The 21358-nt window shown below is 42.8% G+C and overlaps 1 protein-coding gene across 1 annotated transcript in view; it reads left to right on the top strand.

The window, feature by feature from the left end:
• The window catches only part of SPOCK1 (SPARC (osteonectin), cwcv and kazal like domains proteoglycan 1), a 329306-nt gene extending 312334 nt beyond the window's left edge, over nucleotides 1–16972 (top strand). Inside the window, exons 8-11 of the mRNA XM_080398501.1 lie at nucleotides 70–291; nucleotides 925–987; nucleotides 6138–6275; nucleotides 7304–16972. Coding sequence (XP_080254627.1) covers nucleotides 70–291; nucleotides 925–987; nucleotides 6138–6275; nucleotides 7304–7494 — 614 coding nt within the window. The 3' untranslated portion in view covers nucleotides 7495–16972. The remainder of the gene's footprint in view (nucleotides 1–69; nucleotides 292–924; nucleotides 988–6137; nucleotides 6276–7303) is intronic.
• Nucleotides 16973–21358: the final 4386 nt, after the last annotated feature.

The following is a 21358-nucleotide window of genomic DNA, read 5'->3' as shown; positions in this document are numbered from 1 at the left end:
TGATTCCCATGCAGTGAGCGTGCTGGGGTTCATAAAAAAAAAAAAAAAAAAATGTTTATTTTCTTGCAGGATTTGACACCAGCATACTACCAATCTGTAAGGATTCCTTAGGCTGGATGTTCAACAAACTTGACATGAACTATGACCTGCTGCTGGACCCCTCGGAGATCAGTGCCATTTATCTGGACAAGTATGAGCCATGCGTCAAGCCTCTCTTCAACTCCTGCGACTCCTTCAAAGACGGAAAGCTTTCCAACAACGAGTGGTGCTACTGCTTCCAGAAGCCAGGCGGTGAGTTGTGAAATTCAGAGCACAAAGAGAAGTTGTTTGGGTGTCCCTGTGTTTTGGGTTTGACTGACCGGCTTATAGGTGTAGTTTGGTGATCAGCAGTCAGCTGCGTTAAAAAGCTCATTTCTCCAGCCCTGGTGTGAAAGGGCAGTGTGTAACAGCGTTTAATGTAGTAATGTATTAATATCCCTTGATCGTTAAAACAAACAAAGGAGTAGTAAGAGCTAGTGCACACAGTCTAGAAATAAGCTCTATAGATAGATAGAAAGATAGGTAGATGGCTGATTGCAAGCTTAAGAACTTACGCTTTTATTAATGCAGAAATTAGTCAATTAGCAAATCATAAATTGGAGAGCTGGCATTATGTCAGTTTGGTGAAAAGAGAGGGAAAATGGTTTAACAATGAAAATGGCCCCCAAACACTATTCTCAACTACAGTGTGTTGCTTTTTTTTTTTTTTTTTTTTTAATTAGTGGAGCTAATGACATAAATTTGTTTTGCAGTACAGTACCAGCATATGGGCTCCCTTCATTCCCAGGTGTACAGTAGTCTACATTTCTTGTCAGCAGTGAAGCCAGTCATTACAGAGTCTGTCCCGTACCATCTGGAAACTGATTCTCATACATTATATTTTAGGTCTTCCTTGCCAGAATGAAATGAATAGAATTCAAAAGCTAAGTAGAGGGAAGAGTCTGTTGGGTAAGTTCGATTACTTGATATTCATTTACTCGACTAATTAAAGCTTCTGTGATTATTGTAACTTTATATGCAGTAATGGGTTTTCAATTAGAGACTAATGTTTTGAGTTAGGAATATGCATCATGGAGTGTAGGCCTGACACTGTGAAATTAAACAAATAATGACATAGCAACATACAGAACAGGTGTCAGCATGGCAATGGGTTCAGAACTAATTTAGAGATCTCCAGAAACACAAAGCCTTGTCAGCGCAGAGCTTTGTACTGCCTTCATCCCCTTGTAGGTCAGAATAAGGACAGAGCCTCCCGTTTTTGAAGGGTGACTAAAGGTGCCACAGTGCATAGCCAAGGGTCCATGTCTTCTTCTAGTTACGATGCAATGCATGCATCCCTTGGGGTTCGTTTTTGCTTAATCGCCCTTAAAAATATTTGAGTATATTCCATGTATACGAAAACAAGAATTCGTACCATCTCATTTTAGGCAGCTCTGCAGAACGTTCCATGCTGTAAGCTCTGGTAATGCCTGCCCCTCTCTCTGTCGGCTTGGGAGCCTGAATTGGCTCATAACTTGCACTGCTCTGATGGATATCTAAAATTAGGTGAAATAAATCCCCATATGACATTTTCCCGTTTAATTGCTAAAAAATCAGGTGGTTGAACTTTATCAGTGTAGCTATTTCCATACCCTAGAATCAGACAGTGTTACGTAGCCTGGTGTTTCTGTGGTGGTACCTTACCGAAACTTTTGTCCTAGCACGTTTGTGTACGTAAAGCCAACTCCTCCAAGGCATACCAGTACAGGTTAAAGTCTCTGTTTGCAGACAGCACTGCATGTCACCCTTGAAGGTCCTGGCTTGCCTCGGACCCAGGCTGTCAGGCCCGTCACGGAGAACCCATGTCGGGTTCTGGTGGCATCACTAGTTGCAGCACAGAGCACGGGTGTCAGCGCTGCTGCAGTGCTTCTCAGGTTGCTCTCAGATTTTAGCCTGATGTTTCTAGATACTCATTAACACACCATGCAAACAGAGCTGCTGCAAAGCTTGTCTTTGCCAAACCCTGCCATCCCTGGATGCCACTGCCATTTGGCCTCGGGGTTCAGGTTCCTCATGAACAATCCCAACCAGGATTCGTGGGTTTAAAATAAGAATAAACATTCCCAAAGGCCACAGGGACTATGGTTTAGTTCCATCATCCTCTCCCAGAAAGTTCACATAAAGATTAAGATGTTTCAGAGCTACAGCTCCTGCTGTTCATAGCTGTGGGAGCGAAGGGAGGATTGATTGCTCAGTTGCATGTGTGCTCCATTCAATGAATATTTTGCATTTGTGTTCAAATGCGTGTAGTGGCAGGGGGAGTCATGGTGTTCTCTGTCTCATGAGTGTCATGATTTTCAGAGCCACCTAAAAGAATAAGAAGCCCAGTTCTGAATAGATAGCTTTGGCTATCCCGTATTTATTTTATGCTTTGCTGTTATTTGCTATATGCAGTAAATGTCATCTGGGTTGAAACATAAGTGGTTTGTTCCGATGTGCAGGGAAAAATGATGGCTGTGCTGCAGGTAGTACAACATGCAGGCAGTTGTAGCGTGTCACTGGGATCTGATCACAATAGCAGGAGTAAAATGATGAAGTAAAAGCAGTGAGAATGGTCCCTTACCACAAATAACTTCTAGTCAACTGTATTAAAAAAAAAAAACATGACGGATGAAAGTGGCTAAGCTCAATAAGTAGCGTCAGGCATAAGGTGTTCCACAAGCTAAAAACTTCTAATACAGAGAGGAACTCTTTGCTTCACCTACTTTGAAAGTCTGCTTGCATAATGGCACCTGTCTGTGAGATTTTAATCTGATCTCATAGCTATTTATACAGCAGAAAACATTGTCTTTTCTCTTCACTGACTGAAAAAACATGCAAATGGAAACCAAAACATACACGTGACAAAGAACACGCTTGTAGCAACAACAAAGAATTTAAAAGAGAGATTAATATTTTCAGAGAGAATAACCTTTAATTATTCTCTTCCCTTCTCTGTCCCTGACATACAGAGCACAACATTTACAGTCTGGGCAGTATGCATGAAGATTTCTGTTAACTTGTATCCATTGATAAAAATGATGACTTTTGATATTTTGTTCTCTATATATTTTTCAAAACACATGACTGTTGCAACAAAGTACTTCAAAGCCATTGCCATTAGATATGTTGAATTTGGAGGCTTTCAAATAGAGTCTAGCATCCCAGGGGACCGAATTAAAAAGTAAACAGCACTATTCATCTTTTCCTACCAGATTTATCTAGAGTACAATTAACTGCAGAGAGTGTACTTTTAGAGCATGCAACTGTGCAGCCTGATAATGCTTCTCCCACATCACTAAGGTAATAAATTTCTGCTCCCGCCACTATTTTCTTCTGTATCAGCCCTGTGAATTCAGCTAATATAATAGCTAATACAGGGAGCTGTGTGCTGGCTAGCACTTAATTCTGTCAGGCTTTTACCTGTGTGCTTCACTATCTTTAGCATGTAATTATTCTCCCCATATTCTCTGAGGAAGGGGAGTATTATATAGATAAGGGAATGTTGCCAAAAAAAAAAAAAAAAAAAAAAAAAAGAGATATAGGTCTGGATCCATAAAGAGGATATAGAAACAGTGCTGTTCAAGTTTGTGTGGAATAATTAAATACTCCATGGGACAAAGAGAGGGGGGGTAAGCAGAATTCAGTAGCCTGAGGCAGTTCAGTGGGGAGTGACTAACATTTTGTAGGGCTTAATAGCAAAGCTGGTCCTCCAGTGGTCCTCTCCACACTTGTCGGGAAGCACTGGCTGTGCAAGAACCTCTGGAGAGGGAAAGTCCTTTCTCCTTCCAAAGTCTACAGATGTTCTCTGATGCCAAACCAAATAATAGGGTGAAATTTCCCCACTAAATGGGCTGCCTGGATGCCATGCTCCGGAGTAGCAGAACGTGTGGCCAGAGCTTATTTCTAATGAAGGCAGGGGCTGATTTCTGTAGGATTTACAGGACGTATCATCACGCCATACAACACGTGCTCCCAGTGACTCTCCATCCTCACCACGTTGTCACCTGCATCTGACACACTGGAGAGGACATGCTGTAATCTTCCCTCTGATAGTTGGCAAATACTGCGGCATTAGTATGCATAGCTAAATATTTAAAGCTCCAGCGTTACATGCAAATTGGCACAAATTTCCCATGCGGAAGGAAAAGTACCTTCTACTCCTCACTGCAACCAAAGTGTGGATCCTCCCCACACACAGTTATGTTGGCAGTGAGCCTGGGTCATGATTTATTTTTTAAATTTATGGCTTTTACAGGCAGTGTGGAACATTTTAATACCTTACAAGGAAAACAGTGAAACTATGCAAAAAGGTCTGTTCCAAAGAAGGCAAAGGTTGCATTGCCCAAGGAAAAAGGACAGTTTAAAATGCAGAGGCCATTCTCCGCTCACCCCGCAATGCCACCCGGGTTCCCCCTTCGATTCTTTCCTGGAGCCAGATGCTCATTTGAGGTAACAGAAGAGCTCTAGTGACACGGGTACAGCCATGCTGACTCGCAGCGGTGCAAAACAGCACCTGAGACTTTTTCCAAGGTTGTGTGTAGTCTGATAAACACCTGGAGTGCTTAACAAGGAGAGGACATGAGCATAAATATGAAAAAAACCTTTCTTAATCAATATTGAAATAAAGAGCTGAACGGTGAGCACTGACTTACAATAACCTGCAAAGGCGAGTATGCAGAGTTATTAGAACCATTTTTTTTATAAATAGTGTCTTTGGTAGCCATCGGTGTGCTTATATTTGTACGTGAACATAATGGTGGTACCTATAAGCAAACCTACTATAAGTGTTTTGAAGTTATTTAAAATACTCTCACTAATGGATGTGAAGTGGTCTCCAAAAGTGATCCGATGACAAAGATTTCTGCAGATTTATGTTCTCATCTTCCATACCTGTGTTAGTGGCACTCAAATATTAGACAAGATCTGCAGCACAATGAATTTGGAAATTCAAGGATTCTCTTTGGGGGGGGGGGGGGGGCGGGGAGAGAGAGAGAGATTGACTGACTTCCACTTCTATGTCTTATATACGAAATTTCATGACATTTGGGCAGCACCTTTCATTCATTTTTTCTGTGAGATGTTGTGCAAAGAGCTCCTTTGACACATGAACTGTCTGAAGAGATGCTAGACACATGTTAAAAAACTTAACTGCATTACCAGTAAATCACTGGTATCTTTGACAACAGAGAAAAATACTTTCTCAAAAATCATTTGAAACAGGAAACTTGGGGGCAAGGGAGGGTTTCTGCCATGTGTCAAACTGAAGCAATTGGCAAAGAAGGGAAAATGACTGTGCTGACCTCCCCCGGGAGTAAAGCTAACTCGTCTCGGAGGACAAGAGGGCTTTTCATATCAAAGTACATTTGCTGTATCTGCTGAAAATGGTGGGAACAATAACACAGGTTTCTCCTGAGAGGTTCCCTGTCTGCAGAGGCCAGACTGAACCACGGTCTACAAGGCTGAACTATTTTGGTTTTATTGCGAGACAAATCTTGGGCTTCAAATCCAAAGACTGACTGACTTCAAATCCTGTTATCCCTGTCTGTAAAGCTTGTGCATTACTTGTCCTTTATATGTGGGAACTCTCAGTAAGTCAGAAGTTGTGCTTGAGATTAGTATGAATAGCAAGCAGATGGCAGATCGCTTCCAGGGATAATTACAGTGTTGTGGAAAGACTTATATGATAAACACTGAAAGAGTGCAAATGGAAGGGAAATGCAGAATTAATGAAGTTGGGGTAATAATCCAGTTGGGAAGAAAAGTTTAAAACCAGGAGTTAAATCTGAAAAGGGCTCTGTGGGAATATTAATCATCCAGGGGCAGACTGATCCTGTCTCTAGTACCGTATGGCATCACCTCCATGTGCTACATATATGCAAACATTTATGCACTGTGCAGTGACCAGGGTTAAAACAGTTAACCATACAGATTTCTGCTCCCTTTTAGGCACCAGATAATCACATGTATTTTCTTGCCAACGTTGTGAAGATTTCCATGTCATTAAGTGACAAGTTCATAGTACTGTATTTGGTCCTACAAAGGCTTGCATTACTGATTATACCTTATATTTTATTCAGGTGCTTTCATCCCACGGTGCAATGAAGAAGGTTATTACAAAGCCACTCAGTGCCATGGCAGCACAGGGCAGTGCTGGTGTGTTGATAAGTACGGGAACGAGATCGCCGGCTCAAGAAAGCAAGGAACAGTCAGTTGTGGTGAGTAATGATGTGCTTTCCTCAGACAACAAAGGAATTAACACTGTTGTAAACCCTGCTGTTGCTGTATGATGGAGTGTGATAACAGAAGTAACAACAAGGAAACATGACTACCGGTGTTCAAAGTGCTCCTGTATTTTCCTATTCCGACTGCAAATGGGGCCCTTGTATACATGTTGGTCCTGGGGACTGGAGGGCTGCGGCAGAAGTTAACAGGCAGTAACCACTGGTAAGAAGGTATTTTTGCTACCAGCCTGGAAATTGATATTAAATGTGATATTAAATTAAAGCTATGGGATTGCTATGCATGGTTATTAAACATATTGTTCTGTATAGTCTGGAACATTTACTGGGACTTCATGAGTAATGTCTTTTCAAACAAAGGAAGGCCCAAATGTGTAAAATTTTATAAATTAATAACCAAGCCCTATAAAATTGCTGACGGGACACTATTACGCAGATTTGTGAAATCACCAATTAGCTGTTATACCTAGGCAAGCAAGATTTCAGCCGTATTGCTTCCGAGTGCGTCAGCGATGGTTGTGGATGCAGCTTTCTTCTTTGAGAGGGGGCAGGAAAAGCAGCGACCTGGAGGGTCTGAGATGCCAGAATCGCATCACAGATGTTAGGCTCAATAGCTACACTTGCAGACCGTGGTTTATGCACTCAAGTAAAATCAATTTGTAGAATATTTTTAGCCTGGTTTACAGAGCTGTGGTGGGATGAAGATATTTCATCACAAGTAATGATTTTCTGGCCTGCATGCGTGTGAACTGAGACTCTTTGGTCAAGTCTCTAGGAGGAAGGTGATGCAGAGTTTTTTATGCGAGTAAGATTTTCGGAGTAAATTGATATACCTTTATCCCAGTTCAGGATGAAAACTGAAATGTAAGGTTATTTATGACCAGCTGAACCAATGAATTTTAAAAGTAACATTGCAAGTGAGTGTGGCTTAATGACAAGGGAGGGGATGAACACAGGGTTTGGTGTCGTGTGGGGGAATGACCTTTCCTGCTCACCTGTTTCAGAAGAAGAGCAAGAAACCTCAGGGGATTTTGGCAGTGGTGGATCTGTTGTACTGTTGGATGATTTGGAAGAGGAACCTGAAGCAGCAAAAAAAGACAAAGAAGGAAAGCTGAAGATTCATGTAAGAGCAGCTAATGAAGATGATGAAGATGAAGATGATGATAAGGATGATGAAATTGGCTATATATGGTAGTGCCCATCATAATGAGGACTCACGTTTTGCACAATATTGCAAATCACATCATATCTCTGCAATTGTATCTGAGAGTACCTGGCACAAATATTCCCTCTCTACCGAGTTTAATTTTGTATAGTCTATTTAATTTGGAAGACAACTGGTTTTTTTTTTTCCAGCAAGGACTGTTTGAATACAGCTTTCATTCAGTTGGTTTGGGGGATTTTTGTTCTATCCACGGGGCAATGAGTTTTGTTTTAGAAACATTTCATATCTTAATCCTCACACAGCTTATGAAATACATCCTGTGAAAGAAGAATGCAGAAGGGGCTCAACAAACCACTAAAAGGCTTAGAAGCCCTTCTCATGTTAGAGAATTTGTGTCATATCAGAAACAGTTTTTTTCTTTCATGAAGAAAGAGAAGTAGGTGCCTCATTTTTTAGTCCCTATTAGAACTAGTTGTGTTCCAGTAAAGAGTAAGTCTCTTTGGATAGTGACTTCTGGCTGCCCAGCACCAGGCGTTTCATCCAGAAGTCCCACCGGGGTGCAGATCAGCTCACTGACACTATTTGCTTACAGAACATGACCTTGATCCTAAGAGATGCTGAGAACCTGCAATTCTTATGGACCCAGCCCTACAAGCAGGGAACAGAATCCACCTGCCTTTCAGGGCGTTTAAGGAAAGAGTGTTCTATGGATTTGTAGCATCGTAACCACCTCCATAGTTATTCCTCAGCTTCTATTGGAACTCGTTTGCACAAAGAGTGGTACTGGCATCGCACAGGCAGCCTCTTCCTCCTGCCACACCACTAGGGATCTGCCTGTTCTTCATTTACTCTTAGCAATCCTTCATTCCGAAGTTACAAAGCTGTCAAGGACATTAACCATCAAAAGTGATAAGCTGTCGTTCCTTTAATTGAAGTAGTTCATATTTATTTGGCCTGTTTAAAAAAGCAACTTTAGGTGGTCATGTTTCAAAAGCATAACCCATTTGCTCCGTGTGACAAGCTGCACACTCATGATACACACACATAAAAGAGAACGGTATTAAAATACAATCTGTGATTCCCTCAGCATCTCCCATGTATTGATGGCTCTTCAATTATGTCACAGCATATTGAAATTAAATTATTGGCTGTTCCTTTCCTGTTGCAGTTCTCTGATGCACTAATGTACTGTGGTGACCTTTTTCTTGGTTTTGCTGTTTTCAGAAACAGTAAGAGGTACCTTAACCCCACTCTTGCATTAGGATGCAGATGTATTTCAGCAGTGCCTGTGATTTGCCTGTGAGTTATTTTGCAGAATGAAAAATGTGCTTATTACACAAGAAACTAATTAGATGATTGATTTTTTTCCCCCTCTGAGTTAGTTTTGGATATAGAGGTGGAAACAGTATGGAGTTAAAACATGGCTGGTTACATATTCACTCTAAAGCAGGAAAATACAGTGCTGGTGGACAGAAGTCAATTTTTTAGGGACACTGGCCCAAGGGCTGTGGTCCTCAGCCCCTCTCTAAAGTCAATGCCCCCCTCCCCCTCTGTGCTGGACCTCTGCTTTCAGACACGATCAGAAGAGCAATACAGAAGAGGAACTCCTTTCAGACACCGTGTGTTGCAGGAGCTTAGTTGTTTTCTCCTCTTTCATTTCCTATTTGTCTTGATCAATGACCTGAGAACAAAGAGTAAGCCTGCATAATTGTTACTAATGCAGAAGGATGTGTAAAATCATGAGGAATTTGTTGTGTGTTGTTTCACACCCCACATCCTCCCAAAAATTTGCCATCGCACTCATTTGCAAAAGGTCTGCAATCCGTCCTGCCTCAAATCCCTTTGGTTTTCTTACAGCCTTTGAAAATTTATTGTAAAATCGTTGTCCATGAGCTGCACAGCACACATACACACACACACGCCTTTTCTACTTGTCTTTCATAGAAAATTGTGGAAAATTGTGCTGACTTGCAAGAGGAACATCTACAAGCAGCATTTCTGTTTCCCTAAATAGTATAGTTTTGTGAGAAGCAATTGAACACCAGCGGTAGCTTGCTTCTCAGATGTTGTGGCTGGTTTCCTTATGGTATGTTATTAATTAAACCCCTTCTGTCTGGGTCTAGCTCTGCTGTCCTGTGCAGGACCTGCCTATGGCACAGAGCTGACATTTCACTCCGACATAAAGCTGAGGTCTGTAATCAGTAGAGTTACACTTACCCTCCCGACTGGGCTCATTCTCCACACACAACCAGGTGTGTTTCTGCAGTCCCGTGTCCCTTTGCAGCGGCTTGCCCTGGACCTACACCTCACTCCAAAGGCCACGTAGTAAATCCCCTCTCCTGCCCAGCACCTCACCAGGGTAAAGTCTAACCGAGCCCTCGCAGGCAGCTCCAGAGTCGAAAGTGGCAGCCCTTCTGTGTCCCACGCAAACATGCAGGATGGTTAGATAAAAGCTGTTAAATAAGCCTTTAGAGGTGAATGTGGGCTTCCTGCAGTTTACATGAGCTGACATGCCACCACCATCCATTTCGCAGCACCGCTGAGCCTCTCCTAGCTTTAATCTCTCATACACAGCTATTCCCGATCAGAGCTGGCAGGGCTTACATCTTTCTCTTAAACTATAAAACAATTCCTGTTGCTGGGACTCACCAGCACGGACCTGCTGCGGGTCGCGGTGGAGCAGCGTCATGGCAGCCTGCTGGCCTGCGGTCAGGGTGACACCCCTAGCCCGGGGATCGCAGTCGCCTGCTCCACTTGTTCAGCCATTCTTCTGAAGAAGAGCTAGCGCCGGGGGAAAAACGCCATGGTATTGACTGGTTCAGTTGGGTGCGACTACAAGAGAGAGAAAAGGCAGTAGCGTCGGGTCCCGAGGTGTGGCAGCCCAGCCAGGAGCAGGGCAGGCAGGCTTCCGGGCTTGGAAGGGCAGCTCAGACTAGGGATTGCTTTAAGAGCACGTTCCCCAGTATTACAAAGCTATTTAGCAAAGCCCTTGAGCATCCTCCAGTGGCTGGAAGATCTGCAGTCTATATATACCTGTGTATATATATGTGTCTGTATATATATGTTTATACACATATGTGTGTGCATATGTGTGTTGTGTCCAATTTGGGAAGATGCATTAAGAAAATGTTTTATTTCTTTAAAAGAAAGCAGTGACTCTACCAAGAACCAAGATCTTCCAGATCAAGCCCCTTCCATTCTTCATACTTTGGAAAGGATTTAATTTGCTTCCAGCTTAATTTAACTCCTTTCTTTTTCTTTTTCTTTGTCTTTTTTTTTTTTTCAAAGCAGTGCTTCCCATCAGCATCAAGTCACTGACATTCCCAACATTTTCTCATTGTGAAAAATGGAATCAGAGTTGTCCCACCCCTTTCAGAGACACAAACCAATTTTTAATCTCATTTTCTTTTCATGTTAGAGACTATGAAATACTGTTAGGTATCGCTTTATGTTTCTTTTAACTACTGTGGTTAAATCAAAATCTTGAGTTCAGGTTTCAGCACAGTTGGGTTTTTTGGGTCATTACTGGCCTTCGCTGTGAACACAAAGAATCCTTTTCCTTTTCTTTGCTTTTTTTTAAGCTATTCTGTACTATTATTTAAAACCATTTGAAGTGTTTATTTAATATTTATTCTACAGTTTATATTGAAAATGTAAAGTTTATATTTAAAACAACACTGTTTGTTAGTGAATGCTTCTCTTTGCCTCTCCAGCCTAGTCTGTTAGTCTCGGTGTACATTTCTGGCATGGGAATATTTTGATATTAGAAGTTTTGTAGCATCTTTCCCCTCAAGCAGCAGATGACATAGATCTAAGGTCACCACTTGATACAGACCATGAGATCGCTCAAGCTTAGCTTCCTACATTTGTTGGCTTTTATTGCAGTCCCTTCTGTATGCCATTCAAGTTCCTTTAATATATAGACTGCTTTGTACAGTTACTATACATCAAAAAGCCCTTTCTACAGTAGGTGGGTTTTGGTCTTTTTATACTTTTCTCAATGCTGTTGATGTCCGTTACTGTTAAATGTGTAGATCTGTAAGGAGAGATCCAAATATTACGTGTTTCAGTTTGATGTCCCTACTGTAGATGGATGTAGACTATCATAGTAAGTAGAATTGCATAGTAAATTCTGAATGCTTTTTCCATAAGGAGTTAAGTGGAATGTGAGCATTTTGCTAACTTTGGTTAACTGTAAATGCTTAACTGTAGTCTGAAATAGTTGCATTTTTGTCTGTCTCAATAAATTTTAATTTGTCTGCGACTCCTTATTGCCTGTCCTGAATTTTATTGAACTTTAAGGATCAAAAATACTGCAGTACCTTGAGTCAGCATTTAATCACACATAGAAACGGATGGTCTTTTATATTTGGTTTATACCTTATACCTCTGTCCAATGTCAGCTGTAATCTGTGAAGCTGAGGTAAGGTCTCTAGAAAGCTCTATTTTAAAAGCAGAAATTAAACCAAACAGAAAGTAATAACTGTACCAAAATCAGAGCCTTTCAAATTACATTAAAATTGATTTTTAAGGAATCTAGAAGGGGCTGGGGGGAAGGGGCGGGGGGAAGCTAGATTTCATTTTTATTTCCTCCCCAGTTTGTAAATCATGATGTTTTTCTGTCTCTTCTGAAGGTATCCAGGGCAATTCTATAAACACAGCCACAGCGGCCATTATCTACAGTATAAATGAAAACAAAATTATATTGAATACGATTGGAGGGAAGCCATCCTCATTTAGAAATACCTGGGTTTGTGTCTCCATTATTAAATTAGAGCTCCTCTTTAATATTATTAACTAATTTAAACAGCCAACATTATTACAGTGCTAATTACAGAGTTTAAAATGTTATTTCATCACCTTTCCTCTGTATGTGCAATATTAAAGAACCACATGAAAGCACGAAACCTATTTTCAAACATTTGTGCAATTATCATCTCATCGGATAATACATTTATAACTTGTCTGTCCGTACACCATTGGCTGAGTTGTGTCATCTAGAGTCAGAACCTGCCTTAAATTTCTGTTAAATTGAATGCATTCAGTAGTTTATTTTTACAGTGGATACCACACATTACTTCCAGTACGTTGCATTACCTGAGTCTGAGAACAGATGAGTTTTCCCTTTCCAAAACCACTCTGAGATGCTTGGAAGTGTTTGATCACCCATGTTAGCGTGATTCAGCTGTGCCAGATGTCCAGCACTGTGGCACTGAGGGCTGGAAGGCAAGCAAACCAAATCTGAAACATAACGCGAGTTGCAAATTTTAGTTGTTGGGCAGGGTTAATGATTGGAGTTTTCTTTTTGCTAATATACCTTCTAGATTCAAAATTGTAGGTGTCTTACAAGCTTTGTTTTGTATTAATTACACATGCATAGCTAGGTATGCATACACACACACCTCTTTTCTATATACAAATGTACGTGTAGATGTATACACACATACACACAGAGTACTTGTGTGTGTGTATATATATCACACACTGTTATGACCACCTGTGCCACAGTATTCTGGGGGAGCTCATAAGGAGCATGGGGACTGAACCCCCGGTTGGCCCGGCCAGCTGCCTCTGAGGAGCTGCTCTGCAGAAAACTGGCAGCTCCCTCCTGCTAACACCTTCCTGCTTCGGTCACTGTTGTCTTTAGACTCTCCTAGGTTTGGGATAGCCACTTCTGGGAATTCCTTCCATGCTTCAGATAAGGTTGAGCTGGTGTTTGATCACCCATACTAATCTCCTCTATAACAACTTCTGCTGGGCTAAATGCTATGAATTAGTACTTGATTTCAAACATTAAAATACTCCTAGTAGATTATTATGTCCTACCTGTCATGTCTTGATAAGCTGCATTGATTTATATTTCGCTTTTCCATGATTCTGTCCTCCATTCTGGGTGAGGATCTTGGACTAATTTTCATTAACTCACTGCCAGGGGCTGCAGCCTTTGCTTCCTTAGTGATACTGAAGAGTGTCTGCAGCTGCAACATTGCTCCAGCAATGGCAAAAGGTCAGTTTGGCCTTAAGGTAAAACGATCAGCAGAGGTGACTCTTACCTGGAGGACAGGGGCGTCCACCTGCAGCCAAACATTGTACTTTGCATCCTCAGTAAAATCTGCCATACCGGGTAGTACCGCACTGGTGGGGGCCGACACGTCTGCATGGAAGGGGACACACATGACAAAGTTACAAGATTAACCATTTACAAAGAAATAGCTTTTTCCACCACCCCCTGGTTTCCAATATATTACTGTTTCCCTTTCCTTACTGATAGTATTTTGCTAATGACTATACCGTTCTTGGGTTGTTCTGTGAAACCTCCACTGTGAGATGCACACATACACACACACACACACTCAGACTTTTATTTTCTTTATAACAAAATTTTCTGTTGAGAACCTCACCAGCTATAAAACAGTAGCATTAATGCTTTCACTGATGATTAGTTTCATTTTTCCTTAAATACTGACAGTCAAAGGGTGAGATATTAAAAAGAAAAATCATGTCACAACAGCTTTGCACACTGTACGGCTTTTTGAATAGATTAAAAAGAGGCAGAGAGCTATTAATAAGCTTTTGACTTTCAAAGCACTCCCATCTTTGAAACTAGACCGACTAGGAGAGGGTGGGGGAGGCAGAGTGGAGAGCAGGCTTTGTACAGTCTTGGCAAAAGCAAAACAAATGGTGAAACTAATAGATTTCGGTAAGCTGTGAACGAGAGGGACAGACCCTGAGCACGGGCACAGCAGCCCACCCGCTGCTTTCAGGACAGAGCCTGCTCCCGTGGGAAATTCCCACTGGCTTGAGCGGGTCAGGATGAGCCCGTCACAACCCACAAACTGCAGAGGCAGGTTCCTGCCATGGGCTGGGTTGGTCCTGTCCCCTGTGTGCAATATCTAGTAACTGTTTGAAATGCATCCCTGAAAACTAGGATTTGAAAAAAAAAAAAAAAAAGCAACCCACAAACCGCAGAGTGGCACTCCAGGAGGAAGGGAAGAGCGAGGCCAGAAGCAAATTCTGATTTTGCCAGCACTATATCAGCTCAGTAATGAGGCAGAGGTATGTAAAAAGCTCTTATGTGTGCATTCAGCGGTTGTGAAGCCACCCTCCCAGCTGTAGCTGTGCAAGAAACCCCTCTGCTGACAACAGATTTAGGAAGAAATATGGTGCCTGGCAGCTACTGGTCTTGACTATCAACTTCTTTCACATATCACTATAAATTCCTGCAATTCCGTGCTAAAGGGTTGGGCAGAGAGAGAGTTTGTAAAGAAAACTTAAAATGCAGGGTCTTTGCCAGGTAGTAACTGCCTTTTCTCATCTATAGTTACTCAATAAAAATCATTGCTGGAGCATGACTCTACTTCCATTCCCAGCCAATACATTTGCAATCTGGCCCTTAAACATGGGAAAATCGACCCCAGCGCATATTGCTGGAGGAAAGGTCCAAAAGCACATTGGTTTGTGCTTTGGAAACATATTACTGCTGAAATTATTTGCAGATTTTGAGAGACTTACAGATTTTGACACCGGTTTTTCTCTGTTGAATATCACAAATCCAGTTAATGCAAATATATGCAGGTAAGAGTCCGTACAAATAAGAGCATACACACACAGCTTTGCTCCATCCCAGATGATGTATCAATTTATCAGAACTGGCAAGGAATTGACCTAAATAACTTTTAGCCTAAAGTAAAATTAAATAAAACTGAGACTGTAACAAGATGTAGGTTTTCGCAGATTAATGTCGGCTATCAAAATACTTCGGGTTACAAGAGGCTATTACAGAAGATCAATATTCCCACTGCTTTTGGTACATGTGGCATAAGAATCCAACACCTACAGCGAGCCGTGCTGGTTGTTAGTGACACTGATGCTGCAGCTCACCTCCACACCTACTGCGATAGCTGCCGCTCGGGCAAGAAGAGATGGCATGCAAATAAATACATCTGCTAAAGTCCTCCCTTGTCACGTACCACATCAGCCAGCTTTGAAAGGTGGGCACTATTCAGTTACACAGAAGGAATTACCATAGATTTATTTTGGCAAGCCATAAAGTACAATTTGGCTCAGCTGCCTGTAGCAGCAGAGGCAAACATCAGGCTGGTTGTTAAACTACCCAAATTAACCCCGATATCCTCTCAGAGCAGGGCTGTCATCCCATCTAGTCTCAAGTCCAGTTTCCATCCTCAGCTGAAATTATTCTCTCCTGATTCTTCTATAGGGTTTGGGGTTTTTTCTTCTTTTTTTTTTTTTTTTTAATTTTGTCCCCAAGCCTCTGCGTTAATTAAGTTTTAACAATGAGCTGTATCACTGTAGAATAGGATATCTGATTGCTCATCTGTTTTACATAATTGATTAATTAATAACCTTGCTAATTAAGTCTCATGAAATCCTCTGTTAAACTGGAGCAAGGCTACATCCCAAGCCATCGCTTGTAGGGGTACATTAAAATCAGGACATTTTGGCTGCTCCATCTGCCCCAGGCTCTGTGATGCAAGTCACAGCCCAGCATTAACTTAGCGGGGCTCCCGGGCTGCTGGAGAGATGCAGAATTTGGGGTGTGAACATCGTTTTTACCTGTTCCCCAAAATTTCAAAGCTTCTCCCCCTTTTTTTCCTTCTCCACCCGTAGCTACTCCTTGCATCTGTGAACTCCAGGGTTGCCTCTCTCTTGCTTTACAGCACCAGCCACCGCTCACGTTGCACAGAGCGGTACAGCCCCCCAGCCAAATTTAGCTAAGCAACGCTTTCTCCCACTTTTGGCCAAGTGTGAGTGCCAGCACAGCTATAAAATAAAGTGGGAAAGCAACCCTCCCCTCCCACCACCTGAAAAACTGCATCGTGAGCGCTTCTCAAAGGCACTGTGTTCAACACGATGTGACCTACATCTTTTCTCGGGAGCAATCACAGCTGAAATAAAGCATAACATGATGGATTCTGTGCTATTAAATGGAAGAGGACTATCCATGGAAATAACCACTGACAATAGTTCGCATTTTAATGTAATTTCCCTTTTTCTTATTACCCCTAGACGTGGAGCACAATGTATTTCTACCACGTGACACCATCTGCCAGCCAGCAGCAAGGCGGGGGGTGAAATCTTTGCCTTAAACACTGCTCGGGTGAGGGTGCTTTCTAGACAAGCTTCAATCAGAGCAAGCAGCAAATCTTTTCCCTCAATCTGCCCACTAAGGAAATGTTTTCTCAGTCCTAACCCACTTAAATCTACCTAGACATAAACCCACAGCAATTTCACCAAACGCTGGAGGATTTAATCCACCCACAGAGGGCAGGTGAGCAGGGACCTTCCTGTGGTGCTCTGGGCAATGAGCTAAACATGTCCTAAGAGAAACCAACCATATTCTGAACCAGTAAATGAAGGTCATCCCTCACCTTTGTTTTCAGAAGTCAAGAATCACCCAGGAGGCCAGGATGTAAATCCGCCAGCCCTCATCCATCCCAAATCTCTTCCCACACCACTTGGTCCATCCTCTCCCGCTTCTTTATAACTGCAGCAGTGGCTGAACCTCATCTCTAATTCTAGGCTGTAGTCCCACTTGTGCTGAAGGGTCTTGGCACAGGCTGGTCTTGATGAGAATTTAATCCCAAGGATCTGGAAAGGATTTAGGACCTGGAAACAAAGAGATGGGTTAAAATCCTACGCAGTGGACAAAAAACCTGTATTGATACATGCATCTGCAGAAGAAGCTAGGGACAGCGACTATTTATTTCTGAGTATCACAAGGATTCCTGAGACATCAGGGAAGGAGGGGGAAAGTGGAGTGAATCAAGAGTCAGCCATCAAAAGCTCCTTCTAAATGGCTAAATTACAGAAGATAAATGCCATCCTTTTTTTTTAATCTATCTATAGTGGTCCGAGAAAGGTTGGCAGCATCACTCCTGCGAAGATCATTTGTACATTGGGGTGGAGGTAGGAAGTGGGCTGGTAACGCATCTTACTTCCACACCGCTGGTGAAATTTTTGAGTAATGACTCCAGGAGCTAATCCATCGTGTCTGCCATTTCAGAGAGCTCTGATAACCTCGTCTCTTCTTGTTTTCTTCTCTAAGGCTTCTGCAGATTTACTAACACAAGTTTTCCCTGAAGAGGGATCACATTTCAGGCCTGAAATGCTCTGATTATTTACAGTTTGTCACACCGTAATTTATATTTATTGATTGTGGCTCTTACTTACACGTGTTCATTACTTCCTTATTTTAGTCATTTATCCTGCATGTTCCCCCCACTTTTTCAATTATTTCGCATACTCCGTGTTTATCAATTATATTGCCAAGATGCATTTAGAGACCATAATTTGTTTCTAATGCATGATTTTTTGACAGCATGATTTGTTTTCATGTTTGCAGAGAACTTTAAGATGACAGTGACTCTAGGGCAGAGAATTAAAAGTTGTGAAGCTTTTTCCTATGGAGACATACACCATACGCAATATGCATGTTACATCGGCAGCATTTGCTGACCTGCTCAAGTGCACATCGGTTCAGCTCTCGGTGCCACTTCCCTCCTCCCAGGGGAGTGTTAGAAACTCTCAGAAATTCTGTGTGCTCCCTCAGCGGTACTCCCCTGCCAGCCAGCATTGCTGGGTCACTTCAGAGGCTGATAAAGCAGCTTCAATGGGCTGAAAGGGTCGTTGAGCCTTGCCGGCTCTGGCAGACCTCAGGCACGGTGTTCCCTTTGGAGTAATCATCTTTAGCGATGAGGATGAGAGCCCTGCCTGCCCGTTGCTGGGGCTGGCTGAGAAGCAAATGGATCCTCTCCAGCAAAGGACTCTCATGAAGAGGCTCCCTGTTCAGGTGGGGCTGTTAAGTGCACTCCATCTGCTCCAGCCTCAGTGGTCCCTTTGCTTATTAACAGCAGTGAGGGGGTGGTCCTGCTGTCTGGCTTTTGCCTTTGGAGCTTTACAGGCTGCAGTGCTTAGACTGGCGAGGCAGTTTTTCAGGTTTTCAGAAATGAGTGCCAAAAAGCACAAACCTTCCCACCATCCCACAAGGAGGTCATCCAATGTGCTTTGCTCCAGGACTCGCTACCTGTGTTTATTCCTTTACCAAGGTGATCTGGCCTTTCCTACGGATGGTGTCTCCAAAAAGCTGAAGAGATGACAAACGCGTTCACTGGTCTCTTAGTGGTCTCTATCTCAGGTCCAGGGTTTGGCAAACGCAGCCTGGCTGCCACCCATACCCTTGTAAGCATCGCAATACTTTAACACATCCATTGCTTTAAGCAGCTCCATGAGATGTCTGAATGCAGCAGGCATAATGGAAAACACTTCAGCTCTTGATCCATCACTTTGCCTCCTCTCCATGCTCATTAGCTGCCAGGGATGAGCCAGTCTGAGTTCTGGCTCTCTAGCACAAAGTCCCTCGGGGTTCCAGCATCCCCCAGGAAATACCCAGCAATGTTCAACCTAAATTTACTGCTCTGCAGCTCCACGTTGTGACAGAGCTCCCAGCTTTAGTCTTGTCCCACCACCAGAATGAAGGAAGAAGAAAGCACTGCTCTGAGTCAGAGGCTCGGTTTCACCAATGTGGCACATTAGGAAGGGAGCAAGTCATCTGCTGGGACGCAGCACAGAAGTGCCAGCTCAGTGGTGGCTCAGGCATGGAGGAAATCTTTTCACCCTTCAGTTCTGAGGCCCAATTTTCAGCAGAAATTCAACCGTGGTTTCTCTGCTGCAGCCCCTAGACCCTTTTACCTCCCTGGTTTCTGTCACTGAACCTATGCCTCAGAGCATTTTGCTCCCGTGATCTGATTTATTCCATCCAGCAAGGCTGCGAGGGAGGATTTATGTTCATGAGGCCTAAAGCAATCGTGTCTGTTGGCCTCTGAAATCAAATCAGGCTCTGCCTCAGCAAAAGCCCCAGTTAGCTGGGCAGCACTATACTCATAGCAGGGAGATGTAGCACTTATCTCAAGACTGATTTTAAAAAAAAGGTGGCTAGAAGAGTGGGGGTGCATGAAAGGGTTCAGAAAAGGTGAGGCAACAGATGTTCGTTGAACCATTTTCAGGAAAAGTGATGGCTGCTGGATGAGTTTGGTGTCCTCAAAGAAGCAGCCGAGACCTCACGCTAGGTTGTCTTCTTGGTTTTTGTTTCTGCACATATTTTTGGAGCACATCAGTAGTGCTGGCAACAGCAGATGCGATAAAAGCACAGCCAGGTTAAAGGGAATGTCTTTAAAGGACTGAAAGGCCAAAGCTCCCCGCACTGTGCTCATGTGTGACATCCTTCACATCCCTCCTCTTCCTCCCCGCTTCTGCCTTGCTCCATGCAAAGCCCTTTCCAAAGCATCTCAGTCCCCTGGTGTCCCAAACATCACTTGTCAGCTGTGACCGGCCACAAAACCCAGGCCGAGATGGACCTGCTGAGTTTGCACCTTCAAAAGATATGCAGCTGCCTTGCAAGATGTATTTCAAAACTGAAACATTTCATATTTTTTGACCTAAATGCTGCATTCATGGCTTGCCGAGCCCATTTTAGGCAGCAACTCCTTTCAGAAAAAGCTGAAAATCTCTTTCAAAAACATATTTAAATAAATATTTTGAGAAGGTAAGAGATCGTAAGAATACATTTCTTAAAGTATTTTGGTATAGAAATCAAAGATTTTCACACTGAATTCAATAAACTAGTTTTATAGGGCTCTAAATTTGGAGTTTGGTATACAAAATCAAAAGATTGGAGTCAGAAGCAAATTTTGTAGGATTTTACATGACTAACAAAGAGCATAATCACTTTTCAGAGAAAAAAAAAAGCTGTATGTGTCTTTCAGCTTTGTATAATAAAATTACAAATGGGAGATCAGATGCGATATTTAATTTCTAGATTGGGTACATTAAAAAAAGGTCATTTAGGTTAAAAGAAATGTATTCACTCCTTGGCCAGGGCTGTAAATCAGTGCAGCTCCACTGAAAGCAGAAAAGGAGATGCATACCGGGGAGGACCTGACCTGTAATTTTTTGATCAGAAGGAATCACAGGAGATTCACTGTCAACCCACAGTGCTTACAAAGGCACTTTGAACCTTTGGTCCTTTTATGTTTTGAGTTAAAACTAGTATTTTTAAAGGCAAAGCTACCACACGACAATACCTACAATTTCCAACAGTGTGATGTGGGATGCGGGGTATGTCCCTGGGATGCAGTGGCAATGAGGCCCATCCTCCAGCGTCCTTAGGGCTCTCCCACCACAGCTGCTTGCCTTAAGGCTGCTGCAAAACCAGCTAAATCCAAAGCAAAATTTCTGTTCTGGCAGAGACCGGGGCCATCTCCTGCCCTGCACATCCCAGGCTGGCACTTAGCAGGAGCTCAAGGCACCCTGGCCGCGGGCTGGGAAACAGTGGCCTCGGCATGGGGCTGAGTGCGGAGAGAGCAAAACGGACCAGTGGGCAAAAGCTGCTACTCCACGACACCCAGCGTTTCCAAATACAAGCCACGGCTTTTCTTCGTACCCAGATTCTTTTAGTCCCGGCACGAGTCAGTGGGGAGCTGATGTTACCGGGAGGAGATGCGTGCCCACTGAACTAACTTATCGTAGCTGCAAAAATTTCAGAGAGGCTATTTTGGGCAAATAACGCGTCCCAGACTTTCTGCTGCTGCCATTACAAAAGGGCTCATTCGACATGGAGTGTTCAAGCTGCAAATGTAGCACTGCATTTCCTCTTCAGCTCTGCAAATGATTCACTTTTTTCAGCAAAGTGTTACTGGGGTATTTTACAGCTCCCCCCCCCCCCCCCCCCCCCAACTTTTTTCACAGCCAAGTCCTGGTTTTCACCTTCAGTCTGACTTTGTAATCCATGATTGGTTTCAAATCAGCAATTCAGTGTGGTAATGAATGGATTAAGTTTCTGCTTTCTCATGAATAGTAGGAAAAATGTTTCTGAATT

The sequence above is a fragment of the Falco punctatus genome, assembly GCF_963210335.1.
Source record: "Falco punctatus genome assembly, chromosome: 8".
Classification (NCBI taxonomy): Eukaryota; Metazoa; Chordata; class Aves; order Falconiformes; family Falconidae; genus Falco; species Falco punctatus.
This window is presented reverse-complemented; position numbering and strand designations above follow the sequence as displayed.